Source organism: Pan troglodytes, chromosome 9 (genome assembly GCF_028858775.2).
Source record: "Pan troglodytes isolate AG18354 chromosome 9, NHGRI_mPanTro3-v2.0_pri, whole genome shotgun sequence".
Classification (NCBI taxonomy): Eukaryota; Metazoa; Chordata; class Mammalia; order Primates; family Hominidae; genus Pan; species Pan troglodytes.
The window spans coordinates 104,284,770-104,308,582 of NC_072407.2; the positions used below are offsets into that span (position 1 = coordinate 104,284,770).

The following is a 23,813-nucleotide window of genomic DNA, read 5'->3' on the forward strand; positions in this document are numbered from 1 at the left end:
TGTAATTCAGTGTTTGTCTTCATCTTTTCTCTAAGAGTTTTTGGTCCACCTTAAGTGTTATGGGGCTCAGGAAACCAGGTGGGAAAGGCTAGGAGGTGGGGCTCACTCACTTTGTTAGAATAGTTGCAGAAGGCCAGGTGCGGTGGCTTACACCTGTAATCCCAGCACTTTGGGAGGCCGAGGTAGCCAGATCACGTGAGGTCATAAGTTCAAGACCAGCCTGGCCAACATGGTGAAACCCTGTCTCTACTAAAAATATAAAAATTAGCCACATGTGGTGGTGTGCGCCTGTAATCCCAGCTACTCAGGAGACTGAGGCAGGAGAATCATTTGAACCTGGGAGGCGGAGGTTGCAGTGAGCCGAGATCACACCACTGCACTCCAGCCTGGGTGACAGAGCAAGCCTCCGTCTCAAAAAAAAAAAGAATAGTTGCAGGGGTCTTGCAGGAGCTAAGAAATACCTGCCTCACAGGGGTAATTACGGAAGCATTTCTCCTGTGGCTTACCTGGCAACCATTGCCCTAGACTTGACAACTGCCAGAGTGCATGAATTGGCAGGGAAATGAAGCTGTTCTTTAGCTACCAACTCTTTCACTAACTGCTTCTATTCTGAAAGTGTTTAGCAAGGCTTTTGTGCCTGTACTCATCCAGCTCCTGGCTTTGATGCTTTCTAGATTATCAGAAAGCATCAGAGAGGACCCCTCCTCTCTGATTATCTAGATGTTAAATCATCCTTAGGAGCCACTTGAAACCCATTTCACACACAACACCTTTACTTACTTCTCTAATCTGTATTGCTCTCTTCTCCAGACCCCTGTAGCACTTAATGGTTTATATTAGTTTTTCTGAAAGTATGTTCTATTGAAGCTCTGAGGGGTGTCAGTGTTGTCATATGCAAAAAAGGCTCTGTGGCCAAGTAAGTTTGGGAAACCTAGAAGCAAGGCTAGGAAGATGGATTTATTCAAAGCCCTCTGGGAAGGCTTGTTTTGCTGTTAGGAAGGTGCATCTCCTAAGGGTAGAATAAAGTATTCTTGCAGTCTTTCTATTTTAGTGTTTCCCAAAGTATATTTAAGGCCAAGGTAGGTCTATACCACTCATGTTTATGTTTAGTCTTATTATGGTGGTGCTTATCTGGAAGACAGGGTAGTGATGCTGTTGTGTTGTGTACTTGTTCTTTCTCCCGCTGCTGCATATAATTTTTCAAAGGCTTTTTTATTTTTTTCATGACTCCTTTAGTGCTCAGCACATAATAGCAATCAAGCTGTTATTGGTTATCTGAACAATGTTGAAGCAAAAGTAAACTTGGCATTGTTATTTTGTTATCTGTGAGTTGTTTGACCTGATATAAATTCTAGGTATCAGTTTAGGTCAGTCAGGAGCGCTTTTCTTTCCCTGTGCATTTCTCTATGCTCATATGATACAGCCCTGATGTTAGCTTTTCAAAAAGGACTTTGTTATCTCTGTGTGTTTCCACTAGGTGATACTATCAACCAAAGCACCCTGCCCTCACAGCAGAACCGTTTCCCAGACTACCTTGAAGCCATTCCTGGGACAAATGTGGACCTTGGAACACTGGAAGGAGATGGAATGAACATAGAAGGAGAGGAGCTGATGCCAAGTCTGCAGGAAGCTTTGAGTTCTGACATCCTTAATGACATGGAGTCTGTTTTGGCTGCCACCAAGCTAGATAAAGAAAGCTTTCTTACATGGTTATAGAGCCCTCAGGCAGACTGAATTCTAAATCTGTGAAGGATCTAAGGAGACACATGCACCGGAAATTTCCATAAGCCAGTTGCAGTTTTCAGGCTAATACAGAAAAAGATGAACAAACGTCCAGCAAGATACTTTAATCCTCTGTTTTGCTCTTCCTTGTCCATTGCTGCTGTTAATGTATTGCTGACCTCTTTCACAGTTGGCTCTAAAGAATCAAAAAAAAAGAAAAAAACTTTTTATTTCTTTTGCTATTATAACTACTGTTCATTTTGGGGGCTGGGGGAAGTGAGCCTGTTTGGATGATGGATGCCATTCCTTTTGCCCAGTTAAATGTTCACCAATCATTTTAACTAAATACTCAGAAGTCAGATGCTTCATGTCACAGCATTTAGTTTGTTCAACAGTTGTTTCTTCAGCTTCCTTTGTCCAGTGGAAAAACATGATTTACTGGTCTGACAAGCCAAAAATGTTATATCTGATATTAAATACTTAATGCTGATTTGAAGAGATAGCTGAAACCAAGGCTGAAGACTGTTTTACTTTCAGTATTTTCTTTTCCTCCTAGTGCTATCATTAGTCACATAATGACCTTGATTTTATTTTAGGAGCTTATAAGGCATGAGACAATTTCCATATAAATATATTAATTATTGCCACATACTCTAGTATAGATTTTGGTGGATAATTTTGTGGGTGTGCATTTTGTTTTGTTTTGTTGGGTTTTTTGTGTTTTTTTTTGTTTGTTTTTTTTGGCGGGGGTGGTGGGGGGGTTGGTTGGTTGGTTGGTTTTGTCGGAACCTAGGCAAATGACCGTATTAGTGAATCTGTTAATAGTTGTAGCTTGGGATGGTTATTGTAGTTGTTTTGGTAAAATCTTCATTTCCTGGGTTTTTTTTACCACCTTATTTAAATCTCGATTATCTGCTCTCTCTTTTATATACATACACACACCCAAACATAACATTTATAATAGTGTGGTAGTGGAGTGTATCCTTGTTTAGGTTTCCCTACTTTCCAGTTAATTTTTAAAATGGTAGCGCTTTGTATGCATTTAGAATACATGACTAGTAGTTTATATTTCACTGGTAGTTTAAATCTGGTTGGGGCAGTCCGCAGATGTTTGAAGTAGTTTAGTGTTCTAGAAAGAGCTATTACTGTGGATAGTGCCTAGGGGAGTGCTCCACGCCCTCTGGGCATACGGTAGATATTATCTGATGAATTGGAAAGGAGCAAACCAGAAATGGCTTTATTTTCTCCCTTGGACTAATTTTTAAGTCTCGGTTGGAAATCAGTGAGTAGGTTCATATTGTGCATGACAGAAATAAGCTTTATAGTGGTTTACCTTCATTTAGCTTTGGAAGTTTTCTTTGCCTTAGTTTTGGAAGTAAATTCTAGTTTGTAGTTCTCATTTGTAATGAACACATTAACGACTAGATTAAAATATTGCCTTCAAGATTGTTCTTACTTACAAGACTTGCTCCTACTTCTATGCTGAAAATTGACCCTGGATAGAATACTATAAGGTTTTGAGTTACCTGGAAAAGTGATCAGATTAATAAATGTATATCGGTAGTTGAATTTAGCAAAGAAATAGAGATAATCATGATTATACCTTTATTTTTACAGGAAGAGATGATGTAACTAGAGTATGTGTCTACAGGAGTAATAATGGTTTCCAAAGAGTATTTTTTAAAGGAACAAAACGAGCATGAATTAACTCTTCAGTATAAGCTATGAAGTAATAGTTGGTTGTGAATTAAAGTGGCACCAGCTAGCACCTCTGTGTTTTAAGGGTCTTTCAATGTTTCTAGAATAAGCCCTTATTTTCAAGGGTTCGTAACAGGCATAAAATCTCTTCTCCTGGCAAAAGCTGCTATGAAAAGCCTCAGCTTGGGAAGATAGATTTTTCCCCCCCATTACAATATCTAAGTATTTTGGCCCTTCAATTTGGAGGAGTGCAAAAGTTGGAAGTAAGAAGTTTTATTTTAAGTACTTTCAGTGCTCAAAAAAATGCAATCACTGTGTTGTATATAATAGTTCATAGGTTGATCACTCATAATAATTGACTCTAAGGCTTTTATTAAGAAAACAGCAGAAAGATTAAATCTTGAATTAAGTCTGGGGGGAAATGGCCACTGCAGATGGAGTTTTAGAGTAGTAATGAAATTCTACCTAGAATGCAAAATTGGGTATATGAATTATATAGCATGTTGTTGGGATTTTTTTTTTAATGTGCAGAAGATCAAAGCTACTTGGAAGGAGTGCCTATAATTTGCCAGTAGCCACAAATTAAGATTATATCTTATATATCAGCAGATTAGCTTTAGCTTAGGGGGAGGGGGGGAAAGTTTGGGGGGGGGTTGTGAAGATTTAGGGGGACCTTGATAGAGAACTTTATAAACTTCTTTCTCTTTAATAAAGACTTGTCTTACACCATGCTGCCATTAAAGGCAGCTGTTCTAGAGTTTCAGTCACCTAAGTACACCCACAAAACAATATGAATATGGAGATCTTCCTTTACCCCTCAACTTTAATTTGCCCAGTTATACCTCAGTGTTGTAGCAGTACTGTGATACCTGGCACAGTGCTTTGATCTTATGATGCCCTCTGTACTGACCTGAAGGAGACCTAAGAGTCCTTTCCCTTTTTGAGTTTGAATCATAGCCTTGATGTGGTCTCTTGTTTTATGTCCTTGTTCCTAATGTAAAAGTGCTTAACTGCTTCTTGGTTGTATTGGGTAGCATTGGGATAAGATTTTAACTGGGTATTCTTGAATTGCTTTTACAATAAACCAATTTTATAATCTTTAAATTTATCAACTTTTTACATTTGTGTTATTTTCAGTCAGGGCTTCTTAGATCTACTTATGGTTGATGGAGCACATTGATTTGGAGTTTCAGATCTTCCAAAGCACTATTTGTTGTAATAACTATTTTCTAAATATAGTGCCTTTAAAGGAAAAATGAACACAGGGAAGTGACTTTGCTACAAATAATGTTGCTGTGTTAAGTATTCATATTAAATACATGCCTTCTATATGGAACATGGCAGAAAGACTGAAAAATAACAGTAATTAATTGTGTAATTCAGAATTCATACCAATCAGTGTTGAAACTCAAACATTGCAAAAGTGGGTGGCAATATTCAGTGCTTAACACTTTTATAGCGTTGGTACATCTGAGAAATGAGTGCTCAGGTGGATTTTATCCTCGCAAGCATGTTTTTATAAGAATTGTGGGTGTGCCTATCATAACAATTGTTTTCTGTATCTTGAAAAAGTATTCTCCACATTTTAAATGTTTTATATTAGAGAATTCTTTAATGCACACTTGTCAAATATATATATATAGTACCAATGTTACCTTTTTATTTTTTGTTTTAGATGTAAGAGCATGCTCATATGTTAGGTACTTACATAAATTGTTACATTATTTTTTCTTATGTAATACCTTTTTGTTTGTTTATGTGGTTCAAATATATTCTTTCCTTAAACTCTTCTTTGTTGTTTTTAACAATTGATATTTGAAACTTTTTTTTTTTTTTTTGGCTTCTTACTGGTCTTCCAGTAGAACAAGAACTGGCAATAAAAGGTGATTACAGTAGTAACTGGGAAGACAAGTTAAACTTAAGGTTCGTTTTGCTTTAAGTTAGGCTTGACATTTGGAACTTTTGAAGTATGGATATATAATCCTTTTAACTTTGTGTTCTTACTCTTCACATACACCATCCTCATCCGTGGTAGTGTCTAAGCAGAACTGCGTCTGCTTGATTCTTAAATGACTTCACTACATGTGACAGCACAGAGGACACTGAGAACATAAGAACATGGCACTGTCTTTCAGAATGGCCTTTGGTTTTAGTTCTTTAATAAATTCTCTCAGGCCAGGCGTGGTGGCTCACGCCTGTAATCCCAGCACTTTGGGAGGCCAAGGCAGGCGGATTACCTGAGGTTGGGAGTTCAAGACCAGCCTGACCAACATGGAGAAACCCCGTCTCTACTAAAAATACAAAATTAGCTGGGCGTGGTGCCGCATGTCTGTAATCCCAGCTACTCGGGAGGCTGAGAATATATATATATATTCTGTTCTGTTTTGGAGGTCATGAGAGAATACTATATATTAGTAAAAAGCATGACTTACTGGCTTATAAATAAAAACATTCACAAATTGAAGTGGTAGGTCCTGACCTTTGAATAAGAAGTAGATTTGAGTATCTTTAAAGATGGCTGGACGTGGTGGCTCACGCCTGTAATTTCAGCATTGTGGGCGGAGGCTGAGGCGGACGGATCACCCGAGGTCAGGAGTTTGACAGCAGCCTAGTCAACATGGTGAAACCCCATCTGTACTAAAAATACAAAAATTAGCTGGGCATGGTGGTGCATGCTTGCAATCCCAGCTACTTGAGAGGCTGAGGCGGGAGGATCACTTGAACCCGTAAGGCAGAGGCTGCGGTAAGCCAAGACCACGCCACTACACTCCAGCCTGGGTGACAGAGCGAGACTCATCTCAGAAAAAAAAAAAATTGATTGATTTCTGTGTTTGCGTGTATAATAGCTTCAATTATTGACACATCTATTTTGGTGAGGCAAATCTGAAAATGCTTCATATTTTACAATATATAATTTCTTTATGTTAGAACACTAATTTTGTGTAGCTTGAAATTGATTATTTCCTTTTTGTAGTTCAGATATAGTGGTGGTACATCTTGGCTCAAAACCATACCTTGTGTCTGTAGACACTGTGCTTGTTGCTCCACGGTGGTACACTTTTTGTTGGATGGTGTGAAGCCCAGTAATGTGAATCTGCCTTCATTCTGGATCTCTGAACCAGAATTGTACCATCTTTAGTTAACTCTGAGTCTAACAGAATACTCAGAAAAATGTATTTAGATTTGGGAATAGCCTCTAACGAGAACAAGGAGGAAAATTCCAAATACTTCAGAAGTATAGTAGTCATACTTAAAACCTGATTTACATAATGTTTTTCTTAGACCCCAAATTAAAGTTCAACAGCTCAGTAGGTGAATTGCTCAGCTGCAATAAGCAAGAAAACAGTCTTCCAGAGGGAGGGGGAGGGGGGGGAGAGATCAGTAACTACTAGTGAAAGGAAACCTAGGTGACTACTGCAGAAGTGATCGGTAGACTGGGGGTTTTGTTTAATTCCCCAACCCCGATTTCCATTTCTTGACAGCTGAGGTTACAAAAGAAAGGCAGCCCCAAGGAGCTGATGATGTTTTCTTACCTTCTCTAATGGCAGCCAGACTCTCCCTGCTTCTGTAATCATCAGTTTTACTGACAGAAAACCTGGCTTTATTGCGGGTAAATTCCTGGCTCCGGGGTTCCACATGTGCTAACGCTGTTGGAATCAACAGTAGCTCTGGCAGGATGTCTGCCATGTCATCCCTATTCAACTTTAAACTGTTGGCACTTAGTCTTTTTTAGCCATGAGAACTTTGTGATAAATCTTTTTTGATTTAAAGCTTAACTACTAAATTAAAGTTCAGATGAGAAGTCGGTGACAAAAAGTACTACAGTTTTTCCAAGTCACACATAAAATATGTTTTGCTACCTTGAACACAAAAAGCTCTGACATAGGTAAAATGGATAATTTCTTAACCATAAACATAGCCTTAATACTGCCACAAATGAAAACAGTTGCAGAATCAAGACATGAGCAAAACAAAATGATACTGTAAAGGTATTCTGAATTAAAGTCTGCCGTATTTTAACAAAAAACTAAACTCCCAAAGTGACCTGACTTACAAGCTGCTATGATCCTGTTAGAAACAAAAAACCTATCTTTGCCACTGAAAGCAATTATTTGGAGACCTCTTAGCAAAGAGTCTACTTCTGTAAAATTTTTGAACACCTAGTTTAGTTAACTTAAAAACAAACTTTAACTGTTAAAGAAACAAGAACTAGAGGTACTGTAACTTTGTGAAATTGGTATTGGTTTGCACTCAGTTAGTGGACAGGGCTTGATTTTTTTGTAAAAGGAACTTCTAAAAACTTCTTAGGGTTGTGACATACCTTTCCCCACGTTTCCTTACATCTTGTCCCAGGTATATTTTTGTGGAATTATAGTTCCCACGACCTTCATAGAATCTATATAAAATATGAGTTAAACTTCACCTTTTGGTTGTAATTTTACTTGGGATATTATTAGAAGCCACATCTCAGTTCCTTTTTTTTCTTCTTCTTCTTTCTTTTTTTGAGACGGGGTCTCGCTCTGTCACCCAGGCTGGAGTGCAGTGCCGCAATCTCAGCTCACAGCAACCTCCACTTTCTGGGCTCAAGCAGTTCTCGTGCCTCAGCCTCCCAAGTAGCTTGCGCCACCCACCCAGCTAATTTTTGTATTTTTTGTAGAGACGTGGGGTTTCACCATGTTGTCCAGGCTGGTCTCAAACTCCTGAGCTCAAGTAATCAATCTGCCCACCTCCACCTTCCAAAGTGCTGGGATTACAGGCCTGAGCCACCACGCCGTGCCCCACATCTCAGTTCCTTTTAAAGCATTTGTTCTGTTTCAAATCGGGTTTTTATGTTACAGTGGATTTACACAGTTGAAATGATAGCATATCTGGCAAACTTAAAGAGGAACTAATTTTCTCAAGGATCTGGATTAAATGGCAGGATCTGAGAGAAAATCTCCTGTCTATCAGTGCTATCACCAAGAACTACTGAAGCCAGCTACTCAAAGCTGAGCTTCACTAGTGATGCAGCCATTGGGAAACCTAGCTAAAGACACTTCCTCCTCCTTCAGGGAACCTCTCAGCAACTTGTATTTGGCACTTTTTTCTACTGAATAAGAGGTAAGGCCGGGCGCGGTGCCTCACGCCTGTAATCCCAGCAATTTGGGAGGCCAAGGCAGGCAGGTTACCTGAGGTCAGGAGTTCAAGACCAGCCTGGACAACATGGTGAGACCCTGTCTCTACTAAAAATACAAAAATTAGTTGGCTGCAGTGGCAGGCAGCTGTAATTCCAGCAACTGGGGAGGCTGAGGCACAGACAATTGCTTGAACCCAGGAGGCGGAGGTTGCAGTGAGCTGAGATCGCGCCACTGCATTCCAGCCTGGGCAACAGAGCGAGACTCTGTCTCCGGAAAAAAAAAAAAAAGGAAGAGGAGGTAAACACATCTGCAGGCAGAGTTCAGCAGAGGCATCTACCTCATGGGCTGTAGCCCAGTGGATTCTAAATAATACTAGGATCACAACTAGATAAGACTGATCACTTGGATGACCGTGAATTAAGACCTTAGATTTTATGAGAGATACAATGACTCATATTCAGGGACAGCCAGACTGTTAGGTAATTTGAAGTCACACCACAAAAACCACATGTGCATTATCTTCCAAAGGGAGGCCATTTGCTGAGGTGTTTTGTCTCTGAGCACTAGTAAGTCTCTTGAGCGCTGTAAAATAGTCCCAAATGGGACTGCCCAGTGGAGAATGTGGACTTGAGATTTAGTTGTTCTTTTACAGTCCAAACCATTGAAAGACAGCATAGCTTTTCTGTATTCTAGGCCAAAGGAATTTCTGTGGAATTCTGCTATGGGAGTTTCAGAAAACCAGCCTAAGCCCATTTAGTGTCATTCAGAAAACAGCTGATGCTTCATTGAGGGGCAGCGGGCGGGGATGGGGGTGACGGGTGCTTAACAGCCAACACACAGCTCACCTTCAAGGCCACATCTTTATCTGGAATGCAGTGGCAAACCCTACCCCAAATTCAGGATGTTGCTGAGGAAATTTTCCACTGATTTGAGCTAAAACTTTGACCAAATCCCTATCAGTCTTCCAAAATCACTGAAGAAAAATTCTCAGTACCTGAACATCTCCAGTGTTCTCATAGTTTTGTTGTTCTATCCTGGTCACTATGACAAATTTGAAAGGCAGATTATTCCAATTAAGTTGATGTCTCACTGCCATCACTTACTGTGGGATTTGGAGTCTCTCAGACTTTTTCTCCATCAGGGGTAAAGTGAACGTATTACAATTTGCACTATCTCAAGACACTGATAAAGAAGATCAAAGTGTTACAAAAGCAACTGGTAAACCATTAACATTCCTTAAAAGTGATAGTGTATTTTAAAATCACTATGACCTTTTCTCAATATCATCTTGTTTAAAGACATAGTGTTATTGAATAATTCAAAATAGTCCTTCAAACTTAAGTAGGTCTACCCAGGGCATCTGCACAAGTACATGAGGCTCTGTCTTGTTCTGTCATTAAGATGCACACCGTCTTCAATTTTATAAGTATGCTATTTGTTTTTCAGTATTTTAATATTCTTTAATTACTGAGATGCTCCCACATATGATCTCCTTGTTTGGTCATACCAAGATCAAATAAGACATAATTATTACAATTCCTAATTGTGTGCCTCAAACCTAGGTTTAAATCCCACACTATGGCTGTGAGATGACTAGAAGTTGAGGGGGTAGCCCATAACTGGAAAATGCTTTCTGTATACAAGGCTAACCGTATTCCCTGGGGCTCAAAATTGTCTTCTCAGTTATGAGCTTCCCTACCTCTGGCCCCACTGCAGGTAGGACTTTGCTCTCCACACAGAGGGAATCCTAGGAAAATTGCCACAACAATAGGACAATGCTCTAACAGGTTAGATCTTCCATCCATTTTTAAAAATCATGTACATTTGCTCAACAAACACACTCGGAACATATTCCAACTTGAGTAATAAGTGGCATGGTAACTTCCTCAGGGAGCTCACCAAGAGTAAAGGTAAGACTGTTAAGTGCTGAAGTTAGTTCACACAATGTAGTGAGAGAGCACAGTCTATGGGAAGATTACTTCCTCCTAGGATGATCAGGGAAAGCTTGTACAGGTTCTATTTAAGCTGGGCATTGAGTGGTTATGACTAACCCAACAGAAGTGGTCAGTGGCAGAGAAAGCACTAGGTAAGGAAAACTAAGAATAGTTGGAGGAATGGGAAGTTTATTAGTCCATTCTCACACTGCTATACAGATACTACTTGAGACCGGTAATTTACAAGCAAAGAGATTTAATTGACTCACAGTTCTGCAAGGCTGGGGAGGCCTCTGGAATTGGAAACTTACAATCATGGCAGAAGGTGAAGGGGAAGCAAGGTACATCTTACATGGCAGCAGGAGAGAGACAGAGTGCAGGGGAAACCGCGACTTTTAAATCCATCAGATCTCGTGAGAAATCCCTCACTATCATGAGAACAGCATGGGGGAAATTGCCCCTATGATTTAAACACCTCCCACCAGGTCCCTCCCTCAACACATAGGGATTACAAATTGAGATGAGATTTGGGTGGGGACACAGAGCCAAACCATATCAGGGAGTATTATAGTTTGGCTGAGCTATAAATAAATATATAATGGATTAACTCATTCAACAAATAATTTGAGTATCTAATACGTGCCAGGGACTATTCTAGGCCCTGGAAATACAGTAAGCAACAAAATAGACAAAAATTCCTGCCCTTCTGGGGTTTACATTCTTGGCAGACCAGAACCAAGTAATGATAAAGTCTCAAATGCCCATTATATGCCAGGCACTTTCCCAAGCACTTTCTTATTAACTCATTTAATCCCCACAACAATCCAATAAGGTTGGTAGTATCCTAGTTTTGCTGGTTAAAAGATAATACAAATTTTTTAAAAACTTACATAGAGGTCACATACCTGAGTAGAGGATTTGAAGAATCTGGCTCCAGAGTCTGACCTATTACCACCATGTGCTGCCTATTGCTTGAATTCCAGAGTGAGAAATCTGAATATCCAATGAGAATGAAGGCTTTTGAAGGTCTGTCAAACTAGAGGACAATAATAGCAAAAATTATTTCAAGTCCAGGCTATTACATCACATTTTGAGGAAATTATGATTGAACTTACCCAAAGGGTAACAAAAATGGGCTGAACACACAAGTAGAGAAAAAACACAGCTGCATATACCTTTCCAGACATTAACAGTGAACTCAGAGTACCTCTGATTTGCTCCCATAATACTATGGATCTGTTTTGGTTTTTTCTAACTGGCAAATGGAAGACAGGAGGAGAGGTGATGATTTCAAAGATGACTGAATCAGTTTCCCCAATAGGATAATTCATCTGCCCATGTGGTAGGTTCTGTAGAATGGAAATAACTTTGTTTTCATTTTTAAGACAGGGTCTCTTGCTGTTGCCCAGGCTGGAGTGCAGTGGCATGGGCACGGCTCACTGCAGCCTCAATCTCCCATGCTCAACTGATCCTCCTGTGTCAGTCTCCGAGTAGCTGGGACTAAAGGCATGCACCACCACACCTGGCTAATTTTTTTTTTTTTTTTTTTTTTTTTTTTTTTTTTAGAGATGGGGTCTCACCACATTGCCCAGGCTGGTCTCAAATTCCTGGGCCCAAGCAATCCACTCACCTTGGCCTCCCAAAGTGCAGGGATTACAGGCGTGAACCACCACACCTGGCAGAATGGAAATAATTTTGTGGAATTTATTGTACAGAGATAAAAATTAGGGAAGCTGCCGTCTGAGCAGATTCCTGACTTGTGAAACTTACCTGAAGAAAAACTATGGAAAATCTAAATTCATGAGGCTATCAAGAGCAGCTACTCAAAAGCCAAAGATGGCAAGCCCATTTAGGGGTCATTGAATAGGAATGGATCAACTAAAAGGCCTGAACTAAACTGAAGTCAGAAAAGGGAAATGCTTTGGCCAGTCTAGATTTTCTGTTTAGTCATATCTGTCACTGTTTGCTAGGTGCTTTCAATAAACATTTGAGCACCCACCACATGCCAAGCACTGGACTAGGCCTGGAAATGCAATGCCAAAAAAGTATGATCTTATGGTCTAGTGGGAAAACAGACCTCGAGGAATTAAAAGTATCATGATCATTGGGGGAAAATGCACATTCCAGTGGTCAGAAAATAGAAGCATAAGTTCACAGAGTCCAAAATGTGTTTTGTGTGGCCATGCCAACAAGGATCAGTAGGAATCCCATATGTGCTAATGCAAAGATTCACTCAACCCTTCACTGCCCAGGAGGAGAGGTGGGTTGTTTGCATGGGAGTGATGTGCAGTTGGCGTGAAGACATCAAGAGCCAGTGTGAGCAAGCGACACTTCTTCACTCGAACCCTGCTCTGGTGTGGTTGCTATATACCAGTGGCAGCAGAGAGACCAGGCTCACCAGTATAATTCTGCTGTTGAAGAGGGTGGCTGCTATGTCAAGACATATTGTTCTAGAATATTTCCAAGACCCCCTGCCTGCAGGAGGAGGTGCAATGGGCAGAGGAGCTCAGTGTCATGGAGTGTTGCTGAGTCACTAGTACCAGCAATGGGAAGTCATTGAAGAGTGTTAAGTAGGGAAATGATGTGGTCACGTGAGTGTGTTCAAAAGATGTTTCTAGCTGCTGTGTGACATGAACTAGAGGGAGGGGGTGAGCATGGTGGGGCCAAGTGGAAACTACAGTGGCAGTGCAGGGGTGAGGAGATGGTGGTTGTGCAGTGGGAGAGAAAAGGCTCAGGCTTGGAACTGCCTGGGTGTGGGAGAGAAGGACAAGAAGTAGTGTGAAACAACAGAAGAATGGGATCGGGGAAATATCCCAGACAAAAACATGTGGGTGAAGTGCAGAGCACAAATAAAGGTTGCTGCCTGACCCAAAAAGAGATTGCTGCTCTGTGAATCCTGTGTTACCATAAAGGACAACTGATTTAGATGGTGAACTTAATGGGCAACTCTAGAGTGTGTTTGATCTCATTAAACTCTAACACAACACACAGGAAACCCCAAAAATAACAAGACCAGTCCACAACCCCTTTAAAATCAAGAGCAAGGCCGGGCGCAGTGGCTCGCGCCTGTAATCCTAGCACTTTGGGAGGCTGAGGCAGGTGGATCACAAGGTCAGGAGTTCGAGACCAGCCTGACCAACATGGTGAAACCCTGTCTCTACTAAAAATACAAAAATTAGCCATGAGTGATGGCGTGCACCTGTAATCCCAGCTACTCAGGAGGCTGAGGCACGAGAATCACTTGAACCCAGGAGGCAGAGCTTGCAGTGAGCCAAGATCATGCCACTGCACTCCAGCCTGGGTGACAGAGTGAGACTCCATTTCAAAAAAATAAATAAATAAAATAAATAAATAAATAAGCAAAATAGAAGAAACCAAAACATGCAACCATCCCAAATACAAATACAAAACATGGATTTAAATGATTTGTCACGTCGCTATTTTTAAATGCAGGGCGAATCCCATTAGAACCTTTCTCTCTGTGGATAAAATACAAATCCCTGCCTAATAAGCACAATAAGAGAATGTTGGCAATTCTGTTATTTCATCTCTAGCACGAATTGACCTCATTTCTCCCATTGGCTTTGTGCTTTGAAAAACTGACCAAAATGCCACGCGTGTGTTTGATTAGCACTTCACACCTTGTTTACAGTGCACTAGAGAAACTGTCTGTTGTTGGCATCCGTCCAGCTGTTCCTGATGAGTTGCCAGGCTGAGAAATCTCCCTGGATTGGGATAACTGGAACAAAGGCCAGGCTGACTGAAAAGTCAGCTGAGGCTGGGCCTGGTGGCTCACGCCTGTAATCCCAGCACTTTGGGAGGCCGAGGTGGGTGGATCGCTTGAGCCCAGGAGTTCAAGACCAGCCTGGGCAAAACAGCAAGACCTCGTCTCTACAAAATAAAAAATGTAGTCAGGCGTGGTGGCACATGCCTATAGTCCCAGCTACTCAGGAGGCTGAGCCAGGAGGATTGCTTGAGCCCGGAAGGCAGAGGTTGCAGTGAGCCAAGATGGTGCCACTGCACTCCAGCCTGGGTGACAGTGATACTGTCTCAAAAAAAAAAAAAGAAAAAGGAACATTCAGATGGTCTTTTTTATTTTTGGTGGGGTGTGGGGAGAGACGCCCCAAAGCCTGAGCTAGACTCCTAGAGCTCTTTAATCCCCAGAACCAGCATCTATGAAAGAGGAGACTTTTTACAGCCCTACCCTCTTTTTCTTTGGCTACCGTGAAGTGTTTTCCCTCTGAGCTAAGGTATAAATGGCAACTGGTTTCCAAAACCACTTATTCACATAGCTAGTGAACCATTTGGGCTGGTACTGATAGCCTCCCCTGAACCATCCCAGGCATGGGGAGGGTTACAAGTGCTTCATGATATTTGCAGGTCAAGACCCTTGACACCCTGCCCAGGGCAGCCTGAGCAGGGTGGTTGGGAGTGACCCCATATGGTCAGGACTCGGGAGCCGGATCCCTCAGGATCACAGAAGCACACAAGGAGGTGTGAGGCAGAGTTCAGCCAGGTCTTGAAATGAGAGAATTGCAGGCCAGGCACGGTGGCTCACGCCTGTAATTCCAGCACTTTGGGAGGCCAGGGCGGGCAGATCACTTGAGACCAGAAGTTCAAGACCAGCCTGGCCAACATGATGAAACCCCGTCTCTACTAAAAATAGAAAAAATTAGCCGGGCTTGGTGGCGGACGCCTATAATCCCAGCTACTCGGGAGGCTGAGGCAGGAGAATTGCTTGAACTTGGGAGGCAGAGGTTGCAGTGAGCTGAAATTGCACTACTGCACTCCAGCCTGGGTGACAGAATGAGACTCCATCTCAAAAAAAGAAAGAGAGAGACAGACAGAGAGAGAGAGAGAGAGACGGGGAGGAGGGAGAAGGGGGAAGGGGGAAGGGAAGGGGGAAGGGAAGGGAGAGAAAGAAGAGAAGGAAGGGAAGGAAGAGAGAAAGAGAAAAAGAGAAAGAGAAGAGAAGAAAGAAAGGAAGAGAGAAAGAGAAAGGAAAGAAAGGAAGAAAGAGAGAGAGAAAAAGAAAGAAAGAAGGAAAAAGAAACAAAGAAAGAAAAAGAAAGAATTGCAGATCTCTAGGGAGAAAAACGAGGCCCAGAAGGACAAAGTGACTTGCTCAAAGCCATGTAGCTAACAAGGGACACAGTCTTACACTTTTCACTCCCAGTGAATTTCTCCTATAGCTATATTGGTAAAAACCACAGAGTCAAAATTGCTCTCAAACTCCCATGACCTTGCCTGTAATACAGTTCATCCAAAGGTTCACACTCTGAAGGGCACTTAGAGGGCTAATAGCAATGGAAGAACAGCAGGTCCAGATCGCCCATTTCAGGCTCACTCTGAAACCTGTGCTTATTGAGTGGAAAGGTCAGTGGAATCGCCCAGGCTTTTAAAACATTATTTCTCTCTTGCTCTCTCTCTTATTTCTCTAGAATAAATGGTTTAATTTATGTATGTTAAATGGGTGGTGTAGGTGCTTGCTATATGTCAGGAACTGGAATGGACAATGGGGAATTAATACCACTAATAATGGCCGAGCGTGGTGGCTCACACCTGTAATCCCAGCACTTTGGGAGGCTGAGGCGGGCAGATCATTTGAGGCCAGGAGTTTGAGACCAGCCTGGCCAACACGGTGAAGCCTCATCTCTACTAAGAAATACAAAAATTAGCCCGGGTGTGGTGGTGCCCCCCTGTAGTCCCAGCTACTTGGGAGGCTGAGGCAGGAGAATCGCTTAAACCTGGGAGGCAGAGGTTGCAGTGAGCTGAGATTGTGCCACTGCACTCCAGCATGGATGACAGAGTAAGACTCCGTCTCAAAAAAAAAAAAAAAAAAAAAAAACCTACCACTACTAATAACAGCTAAGCTATTAAGAGCTTAATGTATGTCAGGCACTATTCTAAGAGCTTTGTTAACTCATTTAATACCAATGATGAATAAGCATGTTCCTTGCTTTCAAAATGCTCGTTGTCAAGGGAAGTGGTTCTAAATCCTGGCTGAATATTAGAATCTCTTGGAAAGCTTTTTAAACACCTTGATGTGTGGGCTCCACCTGCCAGAGATTTGGCTTTAACTGGACAAGGGATCAGGGGAGTCTGAGCGTCAGGGTTTTTGCAAAGCTCTCCTCACCACTTTTGTGTGCAGCCAGGACTGAGAACCACCAGGCCAGGATAAAGGAGACAGACATGTCGAGCGGCAGTGACACCTGAGGGTACCTCAGTCTGAGTCACCCCTCTGCGCTAAGGGAGCCCATATATGAGACACCTGACCCAGACCCTGAGGGTCAGGAAGATGCTCAGAGGAAGAAGTGAGGGAGGGTCACTCTAGGCATGATGTAAGGGAGTCTCTGTTCCTACCATGTTTCTTTGGCTCACATCTACCCACCTGGCCCTGTCCCAGCTGAAACGTTTAGTTTTAAGGACCCTGAGCCAATTAAAGTCAAACTAGCATTCCTGATGTTAAGAAGTACCCCCGTGAAGCCAGGCATTGGTTTCCACACCCAACAGGAGATGCCTGTTCTCTGACTGGGTTTGAGGTTCAACCAGAGAGCCTCTGTCCCCCAGGGCAACTGACTCATCAGGGCTGGACATCAGGGAGAAGGGAACTGGCTTGTTTGAAAAACTTCCTCTTCTTGGCATAAGCCTCCATAGTTCTGTATAATCCTTAGGTCAAAGGTTGGGGTCTTGGCCACAGGACCCCTGATTAGTATTGCAAGAGCACTACACATCAAATGGATTTTATGTGCTACTTTAGAGATTGGGAATTTTTTTTTTATTTGAGACAGTTTCGCTCTTGTTGCCCAGGCTAGAGTGAGGTGGTGTGATCTCAGCTCACTACAACATCTGCCTCCTGGGTTCAAGTGATTCTCCTGCCTCAGCCTCCCAAGTAGCTGGAATTACAGGTGCTTGCCACCACACCTGGCTCATTTTTCTTTGTTTTTTTTTTTGTTTGTTTGTTTGTTTTTGAGATGGAGTCTCATTCTGTTGCCCAGGCTGGAGTGCCGTGGCATGATCTTGGCTCACTGCAACCACCGCCTCCCGGGTTCAAGCAATTCTCCTGCCTCAGCCTCCTGAATAGCTGGGACTACAGGTACCCACCACCATACCCAGCTAATTTTTGTATTTTTAGTAGAGATGGGGTTTCACCATGTTGACCAGGCTTGTCTCAAACTCCTGACCTCAGGTGATCCACCTGCCTTGACCTCCCAAAGGGCTGGGATTACAAGTGTGAGCCACCGTGCCCAGCCAAGATTGGGAACTATTCATAACATTGCTTTTCATGGTTGAATTCATTCAGGTTCCAAACAACCAACTGGCAATAAATTCTTAGAGTATAATCCAGTGATGGAAAACACAGCTGTATACTATACATTATAATCCAAGGTAATAATCAGATCTGATCAAGAAAGTGGGTACAAAACACATTTATTTTAAAACCTATAATTGACTTAAGTACCTCAATGTGTCATACTACAACATTATTTAACACATGCAATAAAATGGGAGAGGGGGTGCTAGATTAAAAATTTTCTTGAAAACATTTTGCAAATGGACTAAAACATTAATTTGTTCAGCTTTCTTTTCCTTAATACATTTAGAATATTTTGAAAGCAAACTACACACAAGTGACAGTGGATGGGACCCCTTGGCCTTACTAGAGGCAGTCTGTAGTCCTGGAGGTACAGAATGTAGCATCCACAGACCTCCGAGGCAGGGGTCAGAGGTTAGCAGGCCCTTTTGCTGCAGCACTGCAAGGGAGCTCGAGGTCCCAGTATCTACAGGGGAAAGCAATGGTGCACCCAATTTGAAGTTATCTAACAAGCTTGCCAGTGGGTTCCACTTCTGGAACATTATCCTAAGAAAAGAATTCAGGGTGCGTACAAAGATTAAGCAAAATAGCAAAAAAATCTGAGAATAACCTAGATTTCAAAAAAAAAAAAAAAAAAGGGGAAACTGATTGGATTGTTATATCCACAAAATGAAATACTATGCAACTATCAAAAACAACGTTAAGTTCAGGGTCGGTGGCTCACACCTGTAGTCCCAACACTCTGGGAGGACAAGGCGGGTGGATCGCCTGAGGTCAGGAGATCAAAACCAGCCTGACCAATATGGTGAAACTCCATCTCTACTAAAAATACAAAAATTAGGCAGGCATGGTGGCAGGCACCTGTAATCCCAGCTACTGAGACAGGAGAATCGCTTGAACCCAGGTGGCAGAGTTTTCAGTGAGCCAAAATCGTACCACTGCACTCCAGCCTGGGTAACAAGAGTGAAACTCTGTCTCAAAAAAAAAAAAAAAGTTAAAAATGCATATTGAGGCTGGGCACGGTGGCTTATGCCTGTAATACCAGAACTTCGGGAGGCTGAGACAGGCAGATCACTTGAGGTCAGGAGTTCAAGAACAGCCTGGCCAACATGACGAAACTCAATCTCTACTAAAAATACAAAAATGAGCCAGGCATGGTGGCGCTCACCTGTAATCCCAGCTACTCGGGAGGCTGAGGCCCGAGAATGGCTTGAACCCGGGAGGCAGAGGGCAGTGAGTTGAGATCATGCCACTGCACTCTAGCCTGGGCGACAGAGAGAGACCTCATCTCAAAAAAAAAAAAAAAAAAAAAAAAAGCAGGTTGATTTGCATGGAAAGATGTTTATAATATTGTATACTATTTTATGAAAAGGCAGGGTACAAAATCATGTTCCTAGGGAAAATACTCATGGATAACACAAAGCAGCAACTCAATAAATATTATTAAGTAGCAAAATAATATTATATATATCCCTTTTTTTTTTTCTTGAGACCAAGTCTTGCTGTGTCACCCAGGCTGGAGTGTGGAGTGCAGTGCCACGATCTTGTCTCACTGAAACCTCCGCCTCCTGCGTGAGACGTGCCTCAGCCTCCCCAATAGCTGGGATTACAGGCATGCACCACCATACCCAGGTAATTTTTTTTTTTTCTATTTTTAGTAGAGACGGGGTTTCGCCATGTTGCCCAGGCTGGTCTCAAACTCCTGGCCTCAAGTAATCCACCCACCTCGGCCTCCCAAAGTGCTGGGACTATAGGCATGAGCCACCACGCCCAACAATATATCCCCATTTTTGTTGAAAAATACGTTAATACACTTTTAAAAGTGAATTACATGCACTAATCACAGAGGTTATCTCTTACTGGCAGAATTATATGTAGTTTTTATTTTCCTTATCTGGCGTTGGTCATTTTTCTTTCTTATTTTTTATATTTTTTATTAGAGACAGGGTCTCACTTCATCACCGAGGCTGGAGTGCAGTGGCGGGATCATGGCTCAGTGCTGCCTTGAATTCCTGGGTTCAATCGCTCCTCCCGCCTCAGCCTCCCAAGTAGCTGGGAGCGTGGGTGCATACCACTGCATCTGGCTCATTTAAAAATTTTTTTTATAGAGATGAGGTCTCACCATCTTGCCCAGGCTGGTCTTGAATTCCTGGGCTCAAGTGATCCTCCCATCTCGGCCTCCCAAAGTGCAGGGATTACAGGTGTGAGCCACAGCACCCAGCCCCCACATCTGCCTTTCTCTTGCCTCCTACATTGCCACAATGATTGCCCCGAGATCTACGGGAATCACAGCCTCCTGTTGTGCAGGAACCCCTCTGCCACCTCTGGAGCCTCTTAGTGGTCCCAAGGTTGCCTCCGTCTTTGAAGAGCCAGCTCAAGGTATAATTCATTTTAGTATCATTTCTGTTCTGTTCTTACACAGATTCAGAAGATTCGTGTGTATGACATTTAAAGTAAACATAAAAAAACTTATCCACATTTTGTCATTTCTCTTCATACTGTTTGTTTTTAACATTTTATTATAAATCCTCAAAATCCTAATTATCAACATACTTATTACTTATACCAGAATTACAACTTAATAAAACCAGAACAAAACCTACACTATTAAGAAATAGCAGGCTGGACGCATGGCTCACACCTGTAATTCCAGCACTTTGGGAGGCCAAGGCAGCTGGATCACTTGAGGTCAGGAGTTCAAGACCAGTCTGGCCAACATGGTGAAACCTCGTCTGTGTTAAAAATACAAAAATTAGCTGGGCAGTAGTGGTATGCACCTGTAATCCCAGCTACTTGGGAGGCTGAAGCAGAAGAATCACTTGAGCCTGGGAGGCAGAGGTTGCGGTGAGCCGAGATCACGTCACTGCACTCCAGTCTAGGTGAGAGAGTAAGACCCTGTCTCAAAAAAAAAAAAAAAAAAAAAAAAAGAGGCCGGGTGCAGTAGCTCACGCCTGTAATCCTAGCACTTTGGGAGGCCAAGGCGGGTGGATCACAAGGTCAGGAGTTCGAGACCAGCCTGGCCAAGATGGTGAAACCCCGTCTCTACTAAAAATACAAAAATTAGCCAGGTGCGGTGGTGGGTGCCTATAATCCCAGCTACTCGGGAGGCTGAGGCAAGATAATCACTTGAACCTGGAGGGGGAGGTTGTAGTGAGCTGAGATCGCACCACTGCACTCTGAGCTGGGCGACAGAGCAAGACTCCATCTCAAACAAACAAACAAAAAAAGAAATAACAACAACCGTGTCACTTGAGGATAGTTATAAACTGGTGAGCCCACCAGCACCCAGAGAACCTTGTAGAGGATGTGCAGCTGCAGCCATGGTGCCCACCTTGACACAGGCTGAACTCCAAAGTAAAGTGCTTGAGTTCTTCAGGGGTTTCAAGCACAGGAGCTCACTGATTTATTATTGCAATTTTCTAAATAATTAGCTTAAACAAATGGCTTACATTAGAATTTATATTATTATTGCATTTTATAACTTACTGAAGTTATACTTTTTACCAATCGATACAATAATATTTCAATATTTAATCAATCATTCTGGTCTTCTTGGTTAACATATAAGCTGAATATTATAAGCCTAATACACTGCAGGACACGTAGAAAGTGCCCCCAAACTGGCTAGTAGATAAATAACTGTACAGATGAAAATTGGTTTTGGTCCAATATTTTCCTTCCTATCATTTATTAATTTTGACATTGCTTGGTGGTGATCATTAGTGCTAAGCATAAAATATTTTCAATATTTTATTTTGAAAATTTTCAGCTCTTTGCTTTTTTAGCACATGGTGGGTGTGACTTCTCTGCCTTTCTGGAAGCCATGTGACTTGCTTTGGCCTGCGGAATGTGAGCAGAAGTGATGTATGTCACTTCTGGTGGAAACTGTACTGTTGGTGCATTGTCGATACCCCCTTGGCCTACCCAGACTTCCATTTATATTCTCTTGGCCTGTGGATATTCTCTAGCTTCAGAAGCAAGACAGACCTGTGTTTGGGGCTTATCAGAATTTCCAGTTGTTAACCATTCAGGAGGGACCCAAAACCACTGAGGGATGCGCTAACACCTGTGTTGAGTTTTTTTGTTTTTGTTGTTTTTGTTTTGTTTTGTTTTTTGAGATGGAGTCTCACTCTGTCGCCCAGGCTGGAGTGCAGTGGCGCAATCTCAGCTCACTGCAAGCTCCACCTCCCGGGTTCACGCCATTCTCCTGCCTCTGCCTCCCTAGTAGCTGGGACTACAGGCGCCCGCCACGAAGCCCAGCAAATTTTTTGTATTTTTATTAGAGATGAGGTTTCACCGTGTAAGCCAGGATGGTCTCGATCTCCTGACCTCATGATCTGCCTGTCTTGGCCTCCCAAAGTGCTGAGATTACAGGTGTGAGCCACCCCTCCCAGCCACCTGTGTTGAGTTTTAAAGGATGAGTAAGAGATAGCCACTGAAAGAAAAATTGTAAGGGGATTCTAGGCAGAAGGGAAATATAAGGCCAGGTGCAGTGGCTCACACCTGTAATCCCAGCACTTTGGGAGGCTGAGGTGTGTGGATTGCTTGAGTTTAGGAGTTTGAGACCAGCCTGGGCAACATGGTGAAACCCTGTCTCTACCAAAAAGTGCAAAAATTAGCCAAGCATTGTATCACATGCTTGTGATCCCAGCTACTCAGGAAGCAGAGGTGAGAGGATCACTTGAGCCAAGGAGGTCGAGGCTGCTGTGAGCCATGATCACGCCACTGCATTCCAGCCTGGGCGGCAGACTGAGACCCTGTCTCAAAAAAAAAAAAAAAAAAAGGAAATATAAGCAAAGACTGAGTACAGTGAAACAGTATGGTTTTTTTCTGGGCTGTCCAGCGAGAGGCTGGAAGCAGCAGTGGCTGGAGATAGGCAAAGGCACACAGGTTACAATGTGGAGGATGGCTTGAAGGAAGGACAAGTCTGGAAGATTAGTTAAGAGGCTGTTGCATAGGCCAAGAGAGTGATAATAAGGACCTAAGTGGGTCCATGGTAGTAGAGATGATGAAAGGGCTTGAATCTAGAAATAACTAGCAGGTAAATTCACAAACTTGTGATTGATTGGAAGTGGAAGCTAAGGGAGATGAAGTCATCTAGGATGATTCTGGATTTCTAATGGATGGTGGTGCCACATAAGGGAGACAGGAGGAGAAACAGATTCAGGGATATGGTAAGTTCAATAGACTTGGTGAGATCTTTAGATCACAGATCTAATCATATCACTTTCCTATCTTATACACTTGAGTGGCTTCTCATTACTTTTAAGATTTAGTCCCAAACCCTATGTGATTGCAGGGCCTTGTAAAATCTTGTCCTTTCCAGTTCTCCCCTTCACTTCCTCTTCTCTAGCCATGCTGGCTTCTCTGTTCCTGAAACCTGCAAACTCCTTTCTATCTCACAGCCCTTCCTCATTCTGTTCCCTCTGCCTGGAGGACAGTTCTCTCAATTCCCCACTCATCCTTCAGGTCTTAGCTTAAATATCATTTCTTTAGGGAAAACTTCGCTGAGCCTCTGGTATAAACTAGACCCCTGGCACGTGCTCTCAAAGCCCCTTGTACTCTTCTTTGTTGTACTTTTCATAATCCTAAGTAAAAAATTGATGTATTGGCTGGGTGCAGTGGCTCACACCTGTAATCCCTCATCCTCCTTTGGGAGGACGAGGTGAGCAGATCACAAGGTCAAGAGATCGAGACCATCCTGGCCAACATGGTGAAATCCCATCTCTACTAAAAATACAAAAATTAGCTGGGCGTGGTGACACACACCTGTCATCGCAGCTACTCGGAGGCTGAGGCAGGAGAATTGCTTGAACCCAGGAGGTGGAGGTTACAGTGAGCTGAGAATGTGCCACTGCACTCCAGCCTGGCGACAGAGTGAGACTGTCTCAAAACAAACAAACAAAAATATTGATGTGTAATTGTTGATTTAATGTCTGCTTTTCCCTGTAAGGGAAGACACTGTGTCTGTTGTGTTTACTGCTATATCCAGCACCTAGCATAGGACCTTACACGAATGAAGCAGGC

The 23,813-nt window shown here is 42.5% G+C and overlaps 1 protein-coding gene across 13 annotated transcripts in view; it reads left to right on the top strand.

The window, feature by feature from the left end:
• The window catches only part of YAP1 (Yes1 associated transcriptional regulator), a 125,571-nt gene extending 120,361 nt beyond the window's left edge, over positions 1-5,210 (top strand). For all 13 annotated transcript variants that reach the window (XM_016921860.3, XM_016921863.3, XM_001151467.7 and 10 more), the window contains one exon: positions 1,478-5,210. In XM_016921860.3, the coding sequence (XP_016777349.1) occupies positions 1,478-1,716 (239 nt within the window). In that variant the 3' untranslated portion in view covers positions 1,717-5,210. The remainder of the gene's footprint in view (positions 1-1,477) is intronic.
• The last annotated feature ends 18,603 nt before the right edge of the window (positions 5,211-23,813 follow it).